This window comes from Vitis riparia, unplaced genomic scaffold (assembly GCF_004353265.1).
Source record: "Vitis riparia cultivar Riparia Gloire de Montpellier isolate 1030 unplaced genomic scaffold, EGFV_Vit.rip_1.0 scaffold303_pilon_pilon, whole genome shotgun sequence".
Classification (NCBI taxonomy): Eukaryota; Viridiplantae; Streptophyta; class Magnoliopsida; order Vitales; family Vitaceae; genus Vitis; species Vitis riparia.
Window position 1 is genome coordinate 497,019 of NW_023269666.1, and position 16,238 is coordinate 513,256.

Here is a 16,238-nt window from a genome sequence, read left to right on the forward strand (position 1 = left end):
AAAAAGACATGGGTACCTAAATCAACTTGAATTCTATTTTGTAGGGCTCAAAGGAGGATAAATGGTTCTTGGATAGTGGGTGCTCAAGACACATGACCGGTGATGAATCCAAGTTTGCCTTCCTTACAAAGAGAAAAGGAGGATATGTCACCTTTGGAGACAATGCAAAAGGAAGAATCATTGGTCAAGGTAACATAGGTAATGGTACATCCTCCCTTATTGAAAGTGTTTTATTAGTAGATGGTTTAAAACACAATCTTTTGAGCATTAGTCAACTTTGTGACAAAGGTTTTAAAGTAATTTTTGAAGCATCTCATTGTATCATCAAGGATATTCAAAATGACAAAACCATCTCATGGGCCATAGATGTGAAAATGTATATGCTATAAATATTTCAAAATATGATGGCCATGATAGATTTTTCAAGCATGCATGATCAAAGTGGTTGTGGCATAGGAGGTTGGGACATGCTAACATGGACCTCATTTCCCACTCAACAAAGATGAACTCGTTAGAGGCCTTCCCAAAATTATTTCAAAAGACAAAATTTGTGAAGCTGTCAAATGGGAAAGCAAATCAAAACTCTTTAAAAACAAAAATTTCATCTCAACATCTAGACCTTTGAATGCTACACATGGATTTATTTGGTCCTTCTAGGACACCTAGTCTAGGAGGAAAATCTTATGCTTAGTCATTGTGGATGATTTCTCTAGATACACATGGGTCTTGTTTTTAAGTCAAAAAGTGAAGCTTTTATGAGTTTTCAAATTTTGTAACAAGGTTCAAATGAAAAGGCTTTTCTATTACTTGCATTAGAAGTGATCATGGGGAGAGAATTTGAAAATTTCGACTTTGAGGAATATTGCAATAAGCATGGTATCAATCACAATTTTTCGGCTCCTAGAACTCCTCAACAAATGGTAGTTGAAAGGAAAATAGAACTCTTCAAGAAATGGCTAGAACCATGCTAAATGAAAAACAATTTGCCAAGTATTTTTGGCCGAAGCGGTAAACACTTTCTTGCTATGTTTTAAATAGAATATTGTTGAGGCCCATTCTTAAGAAAACTCCCTATGACTTTGGAAAAACAAGAACCCAACATTAGCTATTTCAAAGTCTTTGGTGCAAATGTTTTATATTAACACCAAAGATAATCTTGGAAAATTTGATGCAAAATCCGATGTTGGAATTTTTCTTGGCTACTCAATTTCAAGTAAAGCTTTAGAGTTTTCAATAAAAGAACCATGGTTGTAGAAGAGTCCATCCATGTCATTTTTGATGAATCTAACAATTCTCTTCAAGAAAGAGAAAGTTTTGATGATGATTTAGGATTGGAGACCTCCATGGGAAAATTGCAAATTGAAGACAAAAGACAACAAGAAGAAAGTGAAGAGGATCCCAAGAAAGAAGAATCACCTTTGGCACTACCTCCTCCTCAACAAGTGCAAGGTGAATCAAGCCAAGACCTTCCAAAAGATTGGAAGTTTGTCATCAATCATCCACAAGATCAAATCATTGGTAATCCATCAAGTGGGGTAAGAACAGATCATCCCTTAGAAATATTTTAATAATCTTGCATTCATCTCTCAAATCGAACTAAAACATAAAAGAGCTATAGTTGATGAAAATTGGATGATTGCTATGCAAGAAGAATTAAATCAATTTGAAAGAAGTGAAGTATGGGAACTAGTGCCAAGAACCTCAAATCAAAGTGTCATTGGAACCAAATGGGTCTTTAGAAACAAAATGGATGAAATGGCATCATAGTAAGAAATAAGGCAAGATTGGTAGCCAAGGGTATAATCAAGAAGAAGGAATAGACTATGAAGAGACTTTTGCCCCGTAGCTAGAATGGAAGCAATTAGAAGTTGCTTGCTTTTGCATGTTTCAAAAACTTTATTCTATATCAAATGGATGTGAAAAGTGCTTTTCTAAATGGTTTCATAAATGAGGAAGTATATGTTGAGCAACCACCCGGTTTTCAAAGCTTTAACTTTCCAAACCATGTTTTTAAACTCAAAAAGGCACTTTATGGTTTGAAACAAGCACCTAGAGCTTGGTATGAAAGGCTTAGTAAATTTCTTTTGAAAAAGGGTTTAAAATGGGAAAAATTGATACAACTCTTTTCATAAAAACCAAAGAAAAGGATATGCTCCTAGTTCAAATATATGTTGATGATATTATTTTTGGAGCTACTAATGACTCTCTTTGTGAAGATTTTTCTAAGTGTATGCATAGTGAATTTGAAATGAGCATGATGGGAGAACTCAATTTCTTCCTTGGACTTCAAATCAAGCAACTAAAGGAAGGAACCTTCATCAATCAAGCAAAGTATATAAAGGATCTTCTCAAGAGGTTCAACATGGAAGAAGCCAAGGTGATGAAAACTCCAATGAGCTCATCCATCAAGCTTGACATGGATGAAAAAGGTAAATCTATTGACTCAACTATGTATAGAGGCATGATAGGATCTTTGCTTTATTTGACCGCTAGTAGACCCGATATCATGTATAGTGTATGCTTGTGTGCTAGATTTCAATCTTGTCCTAAAGAATCTCACTTAAGTGTCGTTAAAAGAATTCTTAGATATTTGAAGGGGACAATGAATATCGGTTTGTGGTATCCTAAGGGTGATAATTTTGAATTGATTGGTTTCTCGGATGCCGATTTTGCCGGTTGTAGAGTTGAAAGAAAAAGCACTAGTGGCACTTGTCATTTCTTAGGACACTCACTTGTCTCATGGCATAGTAAGAAGCAAAATTCGGTAGCTTTGTCAACGGCTGAAGCCGAGTACATAGCAGCGGTTTGTGTTGTGCACAAATCCTTTGGATGAAACAAACACTTAGTGATTTTAACTTGTCTTTTGAGCATGTTTCTATCAAATGTGATAACACTAGTGCCATAAATATTTCAAAAAATCCCGTGCAACACTCTAGGACCAAGCATATAGAAATTAGACATCATTTTCTTAGAGATCATGCACAAAAGGGTGACATTACACTTGAATTTGTAAGCACAAAAAGATCAACTTGCCGATATTTTTACAAAACCTCTAAGTGAAGAACAATTTTCAGATATTAGAAGACAACTAGGGGTTATTTCTCTTTGATCTGATGTTTGTTTAATGAATTCTTGTTGGAAATACATTAGGATTGCATAAATTTCATCTCATACGCATCATATAGCAATCCCTTAGGAAAAAGGTCAATTTTTGACCAAAAATACAAATTCCCGTGGCATTGGACATCAAAATTGGGGATTTCAACTGAAAAGGGCAGGGGAGGATCACAAGACAAGAAAATGCAAGAAAAATTGGAAAATGAGAACGTTGACCGTTGACCAAGCGGTCGACCGGTTGAGGAACCGGTCGACCGGTTCGTCGGGGCTGGGAATTTAAAAGGCCCCCGCGCGACAGTTTTTTTCACTGTTCTCTGGAATTCCTTGAAGCCTCTTCATCTTCCCGCCTTCAAAGACCTGTTTGGACTATTTCTTGGACCGATTTCAGGGCTTGGAGTGATTTTTGACGAGATTTTTGAGGCTAGGGTTTCATCTCTGACGGCTTTGGACTTCGGATCTGGACGGGTTCCTCTTTGTTTGCGCGCCATCTTCTGGTTTTGCTCCTTTCCCGCGCGCCTAGGGGTTATTCAGGTTGGACTTTTCTCTTTGATTGCTTCATTTCTCCGTGATTATTTCATTTCTGGTTTCGGATGGCTCCTCGAAAGGAGACGGGGACTTCCAGGGCTCAGGGCAAGCGCCCTGCTGAGCCCTCTCGGCAGCCTGAGCAGACCGAGGCTCGCCGAAAGGCGAGGTACGACACCGCCCTCTTCGGCTCAGTTGAGGACTATCAAAGGTACAAGGCGCATTTCGCCAAAGAAAGGTGGTTCCAGGGAGAAACATCAATTTCTCCCAACTTCAGAGCCTCGGGTTTGAGGGACTTTTCGCCAGGATGGGATGGCTACCAGTTGTGATGATTTCCGAGCCTATTTATCCGACCTTAGTGCGTGCATTCTACTCCAGGATGACTTATGGACTTGGAGGACCGATTAGGACCATTGTCCGAGGAGTTGAGATTGAGCTGAGCCCGGATAGCATCTACCGCATCCTTGACATTCCTCCTGTTGGTCTCCCAGTATATGAGGCCAAGGCATGGCCTACTATCCCAGGGTTCGAGCCTAGCGAGGCCATTCAGAGACTGTGCGGACTTGCAGTTGCCCCATGGGACGGGCAAACCTTCAGCACACAGTCTGACCGTGCCTAGTCGTGTCCTTCACCATATGATATGCTCCATCTTATTGCCACGTGGAGGACATCGGGATGAGGTATCCTACTATGAGGCCTTTCTTGTTGACTCACTTCTTACCGGGAGGCGGATACACGTAGGATATGTGATGATGAGGCATATGATGGCCTGCTGTGAGAGTACCACACGTGTGCTTCCTTACGGCCGCTTCCTCACTCGTGTCTTCAAGGATGCTGGGGTAGACTTGAGTAGAGAGACAGAGTTTGAGGCACCCAGCATATATGACACTTATGACGAGCATTCTTTGGGACGCATGAAGCTTGAGAAGGCCCCCGATGGGTCATGGGTTAGGAAAGCCGAGCGACAGGCCCGAGGACATCCCGGAGTAGAGGAGGAGGATGAGATCAGAGAGATGGAGGATGGGTTGGACCCTCAGAGGGGCTTTGAGCAGACAGGACCCGAGCTTGACATTCCGCCTCCACATCAGTCAGAGGGCATCCATGTTGAGGCTATCTTCTCCGAGCCTATGATGACTGAGCCATCCTTCGCCGCAGGCCACTCATCTCAGCCATCATTTACCGAGCTACCATCACAGGCTCCTCCGACTCCTGATCATCCACCTTGGATGGATTTGTCGGCACAGATCAGCTCTCTCGGGTCTCGTATGGAGGAGTTAGCAGTGGTTCATGATACTCGCTTTTATTCCATGGAGGATCGCATCGATCAGTATCAGGCCGGCTTTACTTCTCAGTTTGAGCATCTTGTACAGAGGATTGAGCGTCTTGAGAGCCGCCAGGAGAGTCAGCACGAGGAGATGATGGCTTACCTCCGCTCTGTGTTTCCACCACCACCTCCTCAGCCTTGATTCTGTTTGGGATCCCCCTTCGTTTCTTTTTGATGTTGCCAAAGGGGGAGATATGTTAGGATAGGGACATTAGGAGACTTTTTCATTTCCATGCATATCATACTTATGCTTTCATGTACTGTTGCTCATGCTTATATATGATATGACACTCTTATTGATTCACATTGTCTTCTCGCTTTAAATTTCCTAAATTTTGTGTTGATTATTCCATGATTGGTTTGAGGGGGAGATTTCTTTGTCTCCTAGATAACCAAGGTTTGTCATCATCAAAAAGGGGGAGATTGTTAGCCCAAGGGTTCTCCTAATCAGGTTTTGATGATAACAAACCATGGTTAAGTGACTAATTGTTTTAAACTGTTAAGAATCTCAGGCTTAATCTCAAAAATTCATCAAGGACCAAACGAATACGGGATCGAGATCATTTGGAAGACTTGTAATCATAGGAAATGAATGTAAGATGATAGCATGAGTGCACTTAGGATGTTCATACCTTTTCATGCATCTTAGAAAACTCGGTTTATTCTCTAAAACTTGATTTTCTTTAAAACCCGAGTTTTATCAAATATACCTTAGGCAAATTGATTCAAAATTGGCATATTAACTCACCTAAAGACCTTGCCTAAGTATTGGAAAAGAAAGAAATCAAAAAGGATAGGTTTTCGGGGCCAAAAGGCTCAACCGGTCGAGGCTATGGCCAACCGGCTCAACCGGTTGGGGAACCGGTCGACCGGTTACCCTTGTCCGGTCGAGGTCCGGTCGAGGGAGGAGAAAAATTTTCTCTCTCTCCCAGTAGCTTGTTCTTCCCGGTCGAGCCTCACCTTCGTCCGGTCGAGGTCCGGTCGAGGTCCGGTCGATGTCCGGTCGAGGCAACGGTAACCTGCCATGCATTAATTGCACCAACGGCTAGTGATCCGGTCGACCCTTTGCTCGTCCGGTCGAGGCTACTTTTCTGCTGTTTTTGTCTCCCGAGCTTAGAAACCTATAAATTGAGAGCTCCTCTTCATTTATGACTAAGAGAACTATTGCATTCAAAGCCTACCTACCTGTTCTTGATCAAAAAGCTCTCCATTTCTTTCTAAGTGCATCAATCCATCAATTGCATATTCTTAGTGCACTCTTACAATTCATCCTAGCTTTCTCTTGTAACTTGAGCCATCCTTAAGCTAGGTTGAGAGTTTCATCCTTGTATAAACTAAGTGTGAAAGCCTTCAAGTGGTTCAAATCTTGAAGTGATTGTGTAAGAGCCCATTGGAGCCGGAATCCAAGTGTAAGACGATTGAAAGCTTGATTGAAGCATCAAGTTAGTGGAACCCTCACTCGGTTAGGAGGTTGAGGAGAGTGGACGTAGGCAAGGAAGGGCCGAACCACTATAAACCCGAGTTTGAATTCTCTAACCTTATCTCTTTCCTTTATTTGTTTTGTGCATATATTGTTGTGTGGAAAAAGATTTTGAAAAACCCAATTCACCCCCCCTTTTGGGTATTTTCCTTAATTAATTCATAGCCTTTGTTTTATCAAGTATTATAATTAATTTTCATATTTTAATGGTGCTTTTTAAATTTTGCAAAAAATTTTATATTAGAAATGTTTTTTTAAGAAACTGTCAAATAGAATCTAAGAATCACTTAAAAGTGATTCTTTAAATTGATTATTATTAGGGAGTGCTTCCAACTTCCAAGTATTATAAAGTGTTTTTCAAAAGAGCTCAAACGGGCTCTAAGTTGTAGTTTGAAAATCATTTCCAATGATTCTTTAGTCTTTAAAAATTGTTTAGATTTTTGCTAAATGTTTAATTTTTCTAAGCAAAGTATTTATAATCTTATAAGAATTACTTCTAAAATGTTAAGTAGTGGAAATTTTAAGAAGACATAAATTTTGAGTTGTGAAAACAATCCCATGTGGGCCTAATTTTCAAAATGCAAGGCTTAGATTGAGAGGGTTGAATTGAATTTGAGTTAGGGCAGTTGAACCCAAATCTCCATCTTGTGAATTTCTATTATATTTTTATTTATATGATCATATTTTTAAAGTTTTTGTTTTATATTCTAAAAAACGCTTGAAGTTGTAGTGGATACATGTAAGATTTATATCTAAGATTTATCACATACATGAACTAAAAAAAGGTAAAATAATTAAAGGGAGAATTATTTGAAAGTATTTAACACATGGAATCCTTCCTTCCACTTTCATATTAGGGTTCTTCTAAGAGCCCTTTTATAATACTAAACTCTTTATTTTACGCTTTTTTCACATATTTTATAAATTTATTTATCTTATTAAATATATTTTTTATTTATTATACTTTATCCCTCAATCTATAGCGTATTTTTCACATTGTCCCTTCAAATTTAAAATTGAGCAATATACTTTATAAATGTATATTTGTTGTGTGACCCTTTAATGAAGGTCATGTGTTGCGTGGACTGATTAAGTGAGGACAAATTTGTAATTTCATACTGCATGTTTCTCGTAAACCAAATAGAGCTCATATTCTTTCTGAGTTTTAATTTTTTTTTTTCCCCTAATGAAAGAATAGGATTATAGTAAATACCCAAATAACATCTTCAATTTTCCTGCATTTTTCTCAGAAACCAAACAGAGCCCATAAACCCTCACCACATCCACTGTTATCAAAACCCAAATAAAAACTTTGGCAATTACAAAATTACTTACTGGCACTCCTAATAGAACTCCAAATCTGGGAGAAGGCCCTAAACACTTGAGGCAACGTGGAGGTGATTTCAATGGAAGTAACCCCGAGGGCTAGGGTTTCGGGGTATCCGGGCTTGGAGTCAAGCTTCATCTCGAGAATGGCGAGGTGGGCGTTGGCTGTGTCGAGCTTCCCTGACGCATCCACTATGAACTGGTCCTTCTTGCCGCAACTGAAGGCGATGACTCGAAAGAGGGCGGCTTGGAGGTCGTCAATGACTTTGAGGGAGGTTTCTTGGGGTTCCATTCCTTGGGATTCGTAGTGGACAATGAGCTTTTTTGGGTTCTAGGCCATGGAAAAAGATCTTTGAAAAAATTACAGAAGATGATGGAAGGAGGTTTAGGGTTTTGGGGTTTTTTATTTTAAATTACAAATTTGCCCTCACTTAATCACTTGGCGTGTTGAACACAATCAAAATATAATGACAATAATAAATGTTTTTATTTTCCAACATAATAAAAATTTTCCTATGTTTTTAAGGTTTTTTTAAAAATTTCAAAATAAAGAGGATTTTACAGTCATTTATATTTAAAGTAATTTTTGAAGACTTCGAATTTGAAACATTTGTAATGAGAATGACGTGGAATATATATTTCCAACTCCTACAACATTACAATTGAACTCTTCCGGTGGTTGAGGGAAGACTCCTCACTTTGGGTCATTTTCAAGGCTATAGGGAAAAAGGGCATAAAGGAGAAAAAAAAAGGGGGAAATGCTTGCTATATATATAAAGTTATGTAAAGGTATGTAAAGTTTTAATATGATTTGGATAAATTAAAACTATGCTTAAAGATAAGAGAGAATCAGTAAATAATAATGGGTTTACTTTGCTGAAAGTGAGGAATGTCATTCCCATTCCTTGAAACGGAATTAAACCTACATTTACTATAAATTTAAATGTTTAAATATTAAAAAATAAATAATTATAACAAATCCATATTTATATAATATTAAATTGGAGCTATTTTTTTTTTTTAAATATGTACAATAAAATCGATTTTTTTTAATATAAGATCATTATAGCAAATGCATACATTTCGATTCCTTACCAATTGTAAAGCCCAAGAGGAATTATTTTTATTTCATTTTCATTTCGTTTCTTAACAATTTTATAAACACCTTATGTAACGTTAGATTTGGACTCGAACACAACATCCTCATTATGTCCCTTAGGATTACAGGGCTAAATAGACAAATACTCCTCATAAAACCAAACATATCCCCACACTAGGGTTAAGGATGAACTCGATACCATTTGTAATAACTTATATCTAACCGTATAAATATTATTTGCTTTAATCCAAAGGGATCCTCACGGATTTAAAACACATCTACATGATTAAAAGGAACCCATACTTATACAGTATCAGAAATTTTCTCTCCAATCTCATATGAGATATCATACTTTAATGAAATTTTCAAGTATAATTTAGTTTTCCTATCATTATGATTTCCTTCCTTTTCCTCATAATTACGTAAACATGTCATAAATGTAATCTATCAAGACTCCCATTGATTTCATTCTTAGCACTAAAGTAAACACGACATTAGTTATAAGCATATATTTATATGATTAAAATCTTATAAACAAGGTTTAGTATAAATTATTTTCAATGACCATGGTAATAAAAACACTTCTAGAAGTGATTTTATTATTATTTAAAAACAACAGTTAAAAACATATTTTAACAATTTTCAAAACCCATTTTAAAAAATGTATTACTAAAATGGGTTTATTACATTTTACCCCCCAATCTATAATGTGTTTTGCATATTACCCCATCGAGTTCAAAATCGAGCACTGTACCATTCATCCTTTATAATTACATGCAATGTGCATTTCTTGAAAGGTGCCGTTATTTTTTTGGACAGAAAGGTACGTGTTCTCCGTCTGACCAAGGGCAAAATGGTCAATTTAAAAAAACCCTAACCAACCCTCCTCTTCCTTCATTTTTCTTCTTCTCTCTTCATTGTTTCTCTCTCCTCCCTAATCCTCAATCCTCTCTTTGATGAAAAAGCCCAATTGGGATGATTGCATTTCTTGAAATTTCAACTTGAAACCTCAATTATGGTAAGTATTTAGAGATAGGCTTTGAAGAAGGATGTGATAAAAATAACAAAAAACCCAAATTCCATTTTATTCGAACCGATAACTCTCACAATTCAACAAAATCAAGTCTATGGCTATAAGGAGTTGAAATTCCTTCGATTCACAACCAAAGATCTACAAAAATCAAGCTTTTTGGAAAAACCCAAATCAAGAATTTGGAAATTCTAGCAATTCTGCAAATTTTGAGAAAAACTTAACAAAACCAAAACTTTTCGTTAGTGGGTATCTTTTGATAGGTGAAAAAGAGATGCCCAATTACTTATCTAGCATCGATCACAGTGGAAAGGGGGAGGAGAGAGAGAGTGAAGAGAAAAGTAGAAGAAGAAGAATGAAGGAAGAGGGGTTGGTTAGGGCTTAAATTTTTTTTTTACCCTTTTGCCCTCGATCATGCGGAGAGCACATGCTTTTCTGTCCAAAAAAAATAACTTCGTCTCTCAAAAACTTACATATTACATGCTATTATAAAAGATAAGAGGGTACATTGCTCAATTTTGAACTTCAGGGGGCAATGTGCAAAACACGTTATAGGTTGAGAGGTAAAGTGTAATAAACCCTACTAAAATTAATGGTGTAATTTCTACAAATTAGCCCAACCCAACCCGAAATTAAGTCTTTGCAACCCTAACTGAAACTCCATGGATTCTTCAATTTTTTTTTGACATTTTCGGAAACAAAAAAATAATTTTCATTTCTCCTACCAATTCCTGCTACCAAAGAAGCCCTATTCACCTAATACTATTTCTGATCGGTTGAGGGCACCAGGAGCACAAAAATCCAGTTAGCAATTGGCATAAAAAGCCCAATGAAACTAAAAAAAAGAAAAATCAAACTTAAAAACTTTTAACTGAAACATTCAAGGAGAAAATCTGAAAATTTCTGCCATTTCCTGGGAAATAAGGAAAAGGCAAAAGGGAAGAGCCAAAGTCTCTAGTTGAGGGGAATGATTTACTGAATGGACACAAAGCTACAAACTCACTCTTTGACATCAAATATGAAACAGGAAGAAATTGAATGGTTCTGGCCGATTTTTCCATAAAAAATACAAAACATGAACAAAGGAAAATGAAATAAGATTGCCTGTTTTGTAGTTTCACATACCAGTTCCATATCAAAAGGATTTGAAATTCAATTAAATATTACCGGGATTATGAATTCCCTATGTTGCTGCACCTAGCTGCTTCAGCTTTGCTTGTAAAAGTACCCCAGCTTCATCTGCTATGCTTTTCTTTTTAGTTGCCACCTGCATTTTGAGATTTTTACACTTCTCTTCTTGAAGATATACAAAAATTAGATTGGGCAGCATACAAACACCAAATTTGATGAAATTTTGTCTTTCCACGCCCCAACCCAGCAATTCTGGATACAATTTCAAGATAATGCTAGTACTGGATATTTCATCTGGATACAATTTAAAGCATTTGTATGCAGTTATAACTTCTTACTGTAGTGCTTCTTGCCCCTATCTTTACTGAAAAGCGTTTTTAGTCTGAAATTTCTTGTACTTTAAAGTGTTTTATTGCATAACCGAACACCTAAAGCAATTTAACAGAAAAAAGAACTTCTAGGCTAAAAAAGCTGTGCTAATGGGATTTTAAAGGCTAATGCAAGGATTTATGCAAAATATACCTCAACAAGTTGGTCATAATTAGACCTCAGCAAGTTGATCTTACGCTCACAATAATCTTTGCCTTCAGCCATTGTTTTCTGATTCAAACAAGAGAAACAAATCAAGCAGAAATATCCATCAGAAGAATAAAAACGAAATTAAATTAAAAGTAAAAAAGGAACACAAAACAAAACAAGGCTGGGGTAGAAAAGCATTCAGAAGAAAGGTAAACAGGCATGAACTAATATATTTTGTATAGAAGTGTCAGCTGAAGATGCATTTTCATATTTTGCTCCTCTTGATTTTTTTTTTCTTTTTTCCCAATTTAGTCAAATGCCTGCTATTGTACTGGAATTATCCACACAATTCACCAATTTGCAAAGGAATTCTGACTCTTGTAATGCCATCCTATTCAAGTTCTTTAGAAGGTTATTTTGTTGCTGAGACAAAAAAAAAGACATGTGTTCATGAATCTTGACATAACCAAGCAAGACATTTCACTCTCCGCAAGGCATAAAACTATGGGGGCAAGATAACAACTGTGGAGGTAAAATGACTTACAGTTATGCAACTAAATCAGGCCTAAAACCTTACAACTACCAAAAATATCTACCACCCTAATTGGCATTGATTAAGGTGTTCCAAATCCAAAATGCAACCTTATAGAGCAACCATAGTCTTAATAATTAGTTATTCCTTCATTTTTGTTGCTTAATTTCTGCCAAAGCCAGTACATGCATAATAAGAACCAAAACATGAAAAAAGGATTCAAGTAATGAACCCTGAGCGGTTAAGGACTGATGGTTAGTTGTGCTGAGCTGAGCTGAGTGGAGTAGTGGTTCAGAAGACTAGCTGGAAAAAATACTTACCAAAAAAAAAAAGACTAGCTGGAAAAAATAAGCAATAAATGACAAATTACAAGCAGACAAAGCATTTTTCTAGTAAATCGATATGTATAACCAATGTGCATCTTAAGATTTGTGATACATGAATTCACCATGTACATTAGGTGCACACTTGACTATTTTGTAACAGCTTAAAGAAAATCCAATTTAAACAATTCTTTCCTAAAAAAACTAGCACTCTTAAGAGGTACTTTAAAGTTAACATTAAACTATAGAAGCTCTCTTTTGTGTCTTTGCCACCAAATAAAAAACAAATTAAGCTTGGTAATATTACGGAAACCAATCTTCTATCAAATTAAAAATAATAATTATGGACGCTATGGGAATTGCGATTATGAAGATTCAAATCAGACAAAATCAACAGCAGCCTAAAATGGCATAAATTCCCATAGCCTGACATTACAATTCCTTCCTTTTGTTATAATCTCCAATAGAATCCATTTGACTCCATGGCAAGAAATTGGAAATAGGAGATAAGAGAGAGAAAACTATCTAAGGTACCATTGGATACACTTCTGATTTAAAAGAAAACATAAATATTTTTTTTTTCAAATATGTTCCTAATTTTTATGACTAATAAAAACAAAAATATGTTTGGTAATTATATAAAAAGAAGGAAGAAAGCCTTTATTGGTGATTTTCCAACAATCTGTCAATGATTTTTAATTATTTTCCTACGTTCACAAGTGAGGCATTGGTGTTGTTTGCTTGGTGGAAAGAATGAAATGCGAGTGAGTCAGGAATGTTAATTTAACATTTTAAAATTTGTTTAAACAAATTCGGAATACCTTTATTTTTTTAATATTATTTTTTCCATCAAAATTTTTAAAAACAAAAAGCCAAGACTTGTTGCCAAACATAATTTCAAAATTTTTTGTTTTAGAAACAAAAATGGAGAAGTCTATCAACATGCATCAAATGGGTAATGCTACCAGAATATAAAAAGCTTATATGCAAAGATGCAGCTTCCTATGAAACGAAATTTCAGAATTCCACGGTTGTTTTTCCCAAGAAACTCCCAGTTTTCTTTCAAGGTTCGATATCATAAAAGAAAGTCTTAGACAATATCTCTTTTTCTACATGGGAAGGTAAAAGTGTAACAACCATAAAGTGAATGATGATTACTCCAACCGATAAAAATAACACATACCTATCAAATAAATAAAAAGAAAAGACATAGTTAATAATATCCTAGAACATGTATGTGCATTATACATACAAAAAAATTTGATCCTCAGATTTATGCAAATTTCGTAAATATATCTTTCGCCTTTGTTTTTATCATCAAGCATCCAACCTTAAACCTAAAGCCCAAAATACATGTTATACATCACAAAAGAAAACAATTAGAAAGTTTGAGTAAGCTTTGAACCAAGCCTAATAAATTTATTTTCATAAAAACCAACCCTTCCTTTACCCGCATTTTCTCGGTAACAAACAGTTTGTAAACTAATCCAGTCCCTAGCTCAGACCAAAATACCCAATCATTAGCAACAAACAACAGTAGGGAACAAATAAATACAAATATTGAACATGCCAACCACAAAAACCGAAAGAGCATAAAACTTCAAGAATTCAAAAACTTTTAATCCTTTCTTTTCACACATTTTATCAACAATGTTGTACCTAGACTATTCCAATTCCTGGAAAATACCAAAATGTATCCAATGCTTAGGAACAACTGGGTGCTAGAAAGGAAACAAAATATGTTTTGAAGCATTGAAACCTAGTGAACCAAATCTGCACCAGTCCAAAAACCAAAACAACATAATTGCACAAAATATCCAAAAAAATAAATAAATAAAAAACCAACCCCTTCTTTTCCCCACATCTTCCTGGCAACCAAACGGTACCTATACTAATCCAATTCCTGGCTACTACTAAAAAACCCAATCATCAGAGGAAAACAATAATAGAAAATAAATAACTTAAAAAGGGTCAAGGGAATAGGATTTAGGGTGTAAAGTTAATACTTCATAGGAAGCCTAACAACCTAGTCAGCTGTACGATCCCAAACGATATGGAACATGAAAATCCAAAATTTTAACTCCTTTCCTTCCCGGCATTTACTAGGCAACTGAACTTTACTTGGAACTATCCAATTTGTAGCTCAAACTTAACAAAAGAAAAAAAAAAAAAAGGATCTTGGTTCAAAGACTAACAAATCTACCAGTCATGCAATCCCAAAAATAAAAAAACATAAAAGTTCAAAAAATTTCCTTCATTTCCCTCATTTTCTCGGAAAGGAAACAGTACCCAAAACTAGCAATTAAGCACCTCACAGAAAATAAGAACCGAATCAACAGCAACAAGCACAAAAATCCACCAACTGACCTCAATGAAATATCCAGTGCCAACATCGACCAGCACTTTATCGGCGTCATCGAGCTTTCCAGGCACATAAAGAGACGCCGTGAGAGGCACCAACATCTTCTTCCCTAACATGAAGAGCGCCCACATCAACAATCAGATCACAAGAAATTGAAGAATGGAACAAAAACGAGAAGCGTTTAGGGTCTTGGTGAGAGATGCCTTGAGGGCGGAGAGAGAGGTCGTTGAGGGCGGCGGAGGCGATTTCGAGGCGGGAGGTGGCGGTGCGGATGTTGTTGAGGCTGTCCTGGAGGAGATTGACCTCGAGATCTGTCTGCTCTTTGAGGCCTTGAGGTGCTCTATGCTCATCTTCTCCATCTCTGGAACCCTAATCCCTGCTTTCGACGCCATGGCTCTTACTCCAGGTGCTGCTACTACCCGACGTCGTTTAGCTTTTGCCTCGGAACTTCAAAGGAGATCGAAACGACGACGTTCGGTTTCTGCCAGTCGCAGCGGCAAAATGTTAGAGCACATATGAAACGACGTCGTTTTGAAGCGTGCCATTTTTCTTTAAGTCCCTAGGCAGGTTGGTGCAATTTTATAAAATATATATATATATATATATATATATATATCAAAAATTGGTGTACTAAAAATATTTATTTCTCAGCAAAGAGCTTCTAGCATCAACAGATGTATAAATAAAGAATGGTCATGGGTGGAAAGTTAATTTAAAAAGAGGCTAAGATACTTTGTCCAAAATTTACTGAACTTTTGATCTTCATAAGTGGTTGTTAGGATAGCCATTTGACAACAATAAGGTCGATTAAAATAGGTGTAAGTAAAAAATGAAATTGGGATACTTAGGACGGTTAATCAAAGGACACTGATATTGTTTGAACTGCTAAAAATTGTTACTCATGGTTAATATATGCTCTTTGTTGAGATATATTATGCTTTTGTGAGACTGACCAAAATGTAACATGAGCAATATGAAAAGTGTTGAAAACAATTAAAATGCAATTTTATGTTACCTTATAAGAAAACTGAGTGAGAAAAAGCGTGCATGGAGGTAAGAAGCATACCAGAAAAGGCGTAATATTGTCTCTAAGTATCCACACACAGCGTACAGCCCCTATAGCTCAGTGGTAGAGCGTCAGTCTTGTAAACTGAAGGTCTGTAGTTCGATCCTGCATGGGGGCAATTTATTTTCAGAATTTTCGGTAGTTATTTTTTATATTTTATGTGAAGGATTAACACCTAGCATTCTAATAATCCAATATTTCTCAGCATTCTAACAATCTTTTTATCTCTTTCCATTAATGGATATAAAATATAAAATATAAAAATATGGTATCTCTGTTTATAAAATAAATAATAATAATAATAATTTCAATATAAAAAAATACAAGAACTTTGAAACGATTCATCTTAAAAGAAAACTAGCTTTTATAAATTGTTTTAAAAATTGACGTATCCACAAATATCTAAT

The 16,238-nt window shown here is 36.2% G+C and overlaps 1 protein-coding gene, 1 non-coding gene and 1 pseudogene across 2 annotated transcripts; 1 reads left to right on the plus strand and 2 right to left on the minus strand.

Annotated features, from left to right (window-relative positions):
- Positions 1-7,643: 7,643 nt before the first annotated feature.
- Positions 7,644-8,061, minus strand: LOC117909736. The gene is made up of 2 exons (XM_034823798.1): positions 7,779-8,061; positions 7,644-7,678 (listed from the first exon to the last, which is right to left on the minus strand). The coding sequence occupies exons 1-2, from the start codon at positions 8,059-8,061 to the stop codon at positions 7,644-7,646; spliced, it is 318 nt and encodes a 105-aa protein (XP_034679689.1).
- Positions 8,062-10,841: 2,780 nt separating this feature from the next.
- On the minus strand, positions 10,842-15,250 carry LOC117909738 (annotated as a pseudogene).
- A 627-nt stretch (positions 15,251-15,877) lies between these two features.
- TRNAT-UGU lies at positions 15,878-15,949 on the plus strand. The gene has a single exon. It is a non-coding gene; the product is annotated as a tRNA-Thr (tRNA).
- Positions 15,950-16,238: the final 289 nt, after the last annotated feature.

Bases quoted from the DNA above. Each gene is read 5' to 3' on its own strand.
- LOC117909736 (XM_034823798.1), bottom strand. From the start codon at position 8,061: ATGGAACCCCAAGAAACCTCCCTCAAAGTCATTGACGACCTCCAAGCC. The intron at 7,679-7,778 runs GTAAGTAATTTT...AGAAAAATGCAG, and splicing joins GAGTTCTATTAGGAGTGCCA to GAAAATTGAAGATGTTATTT.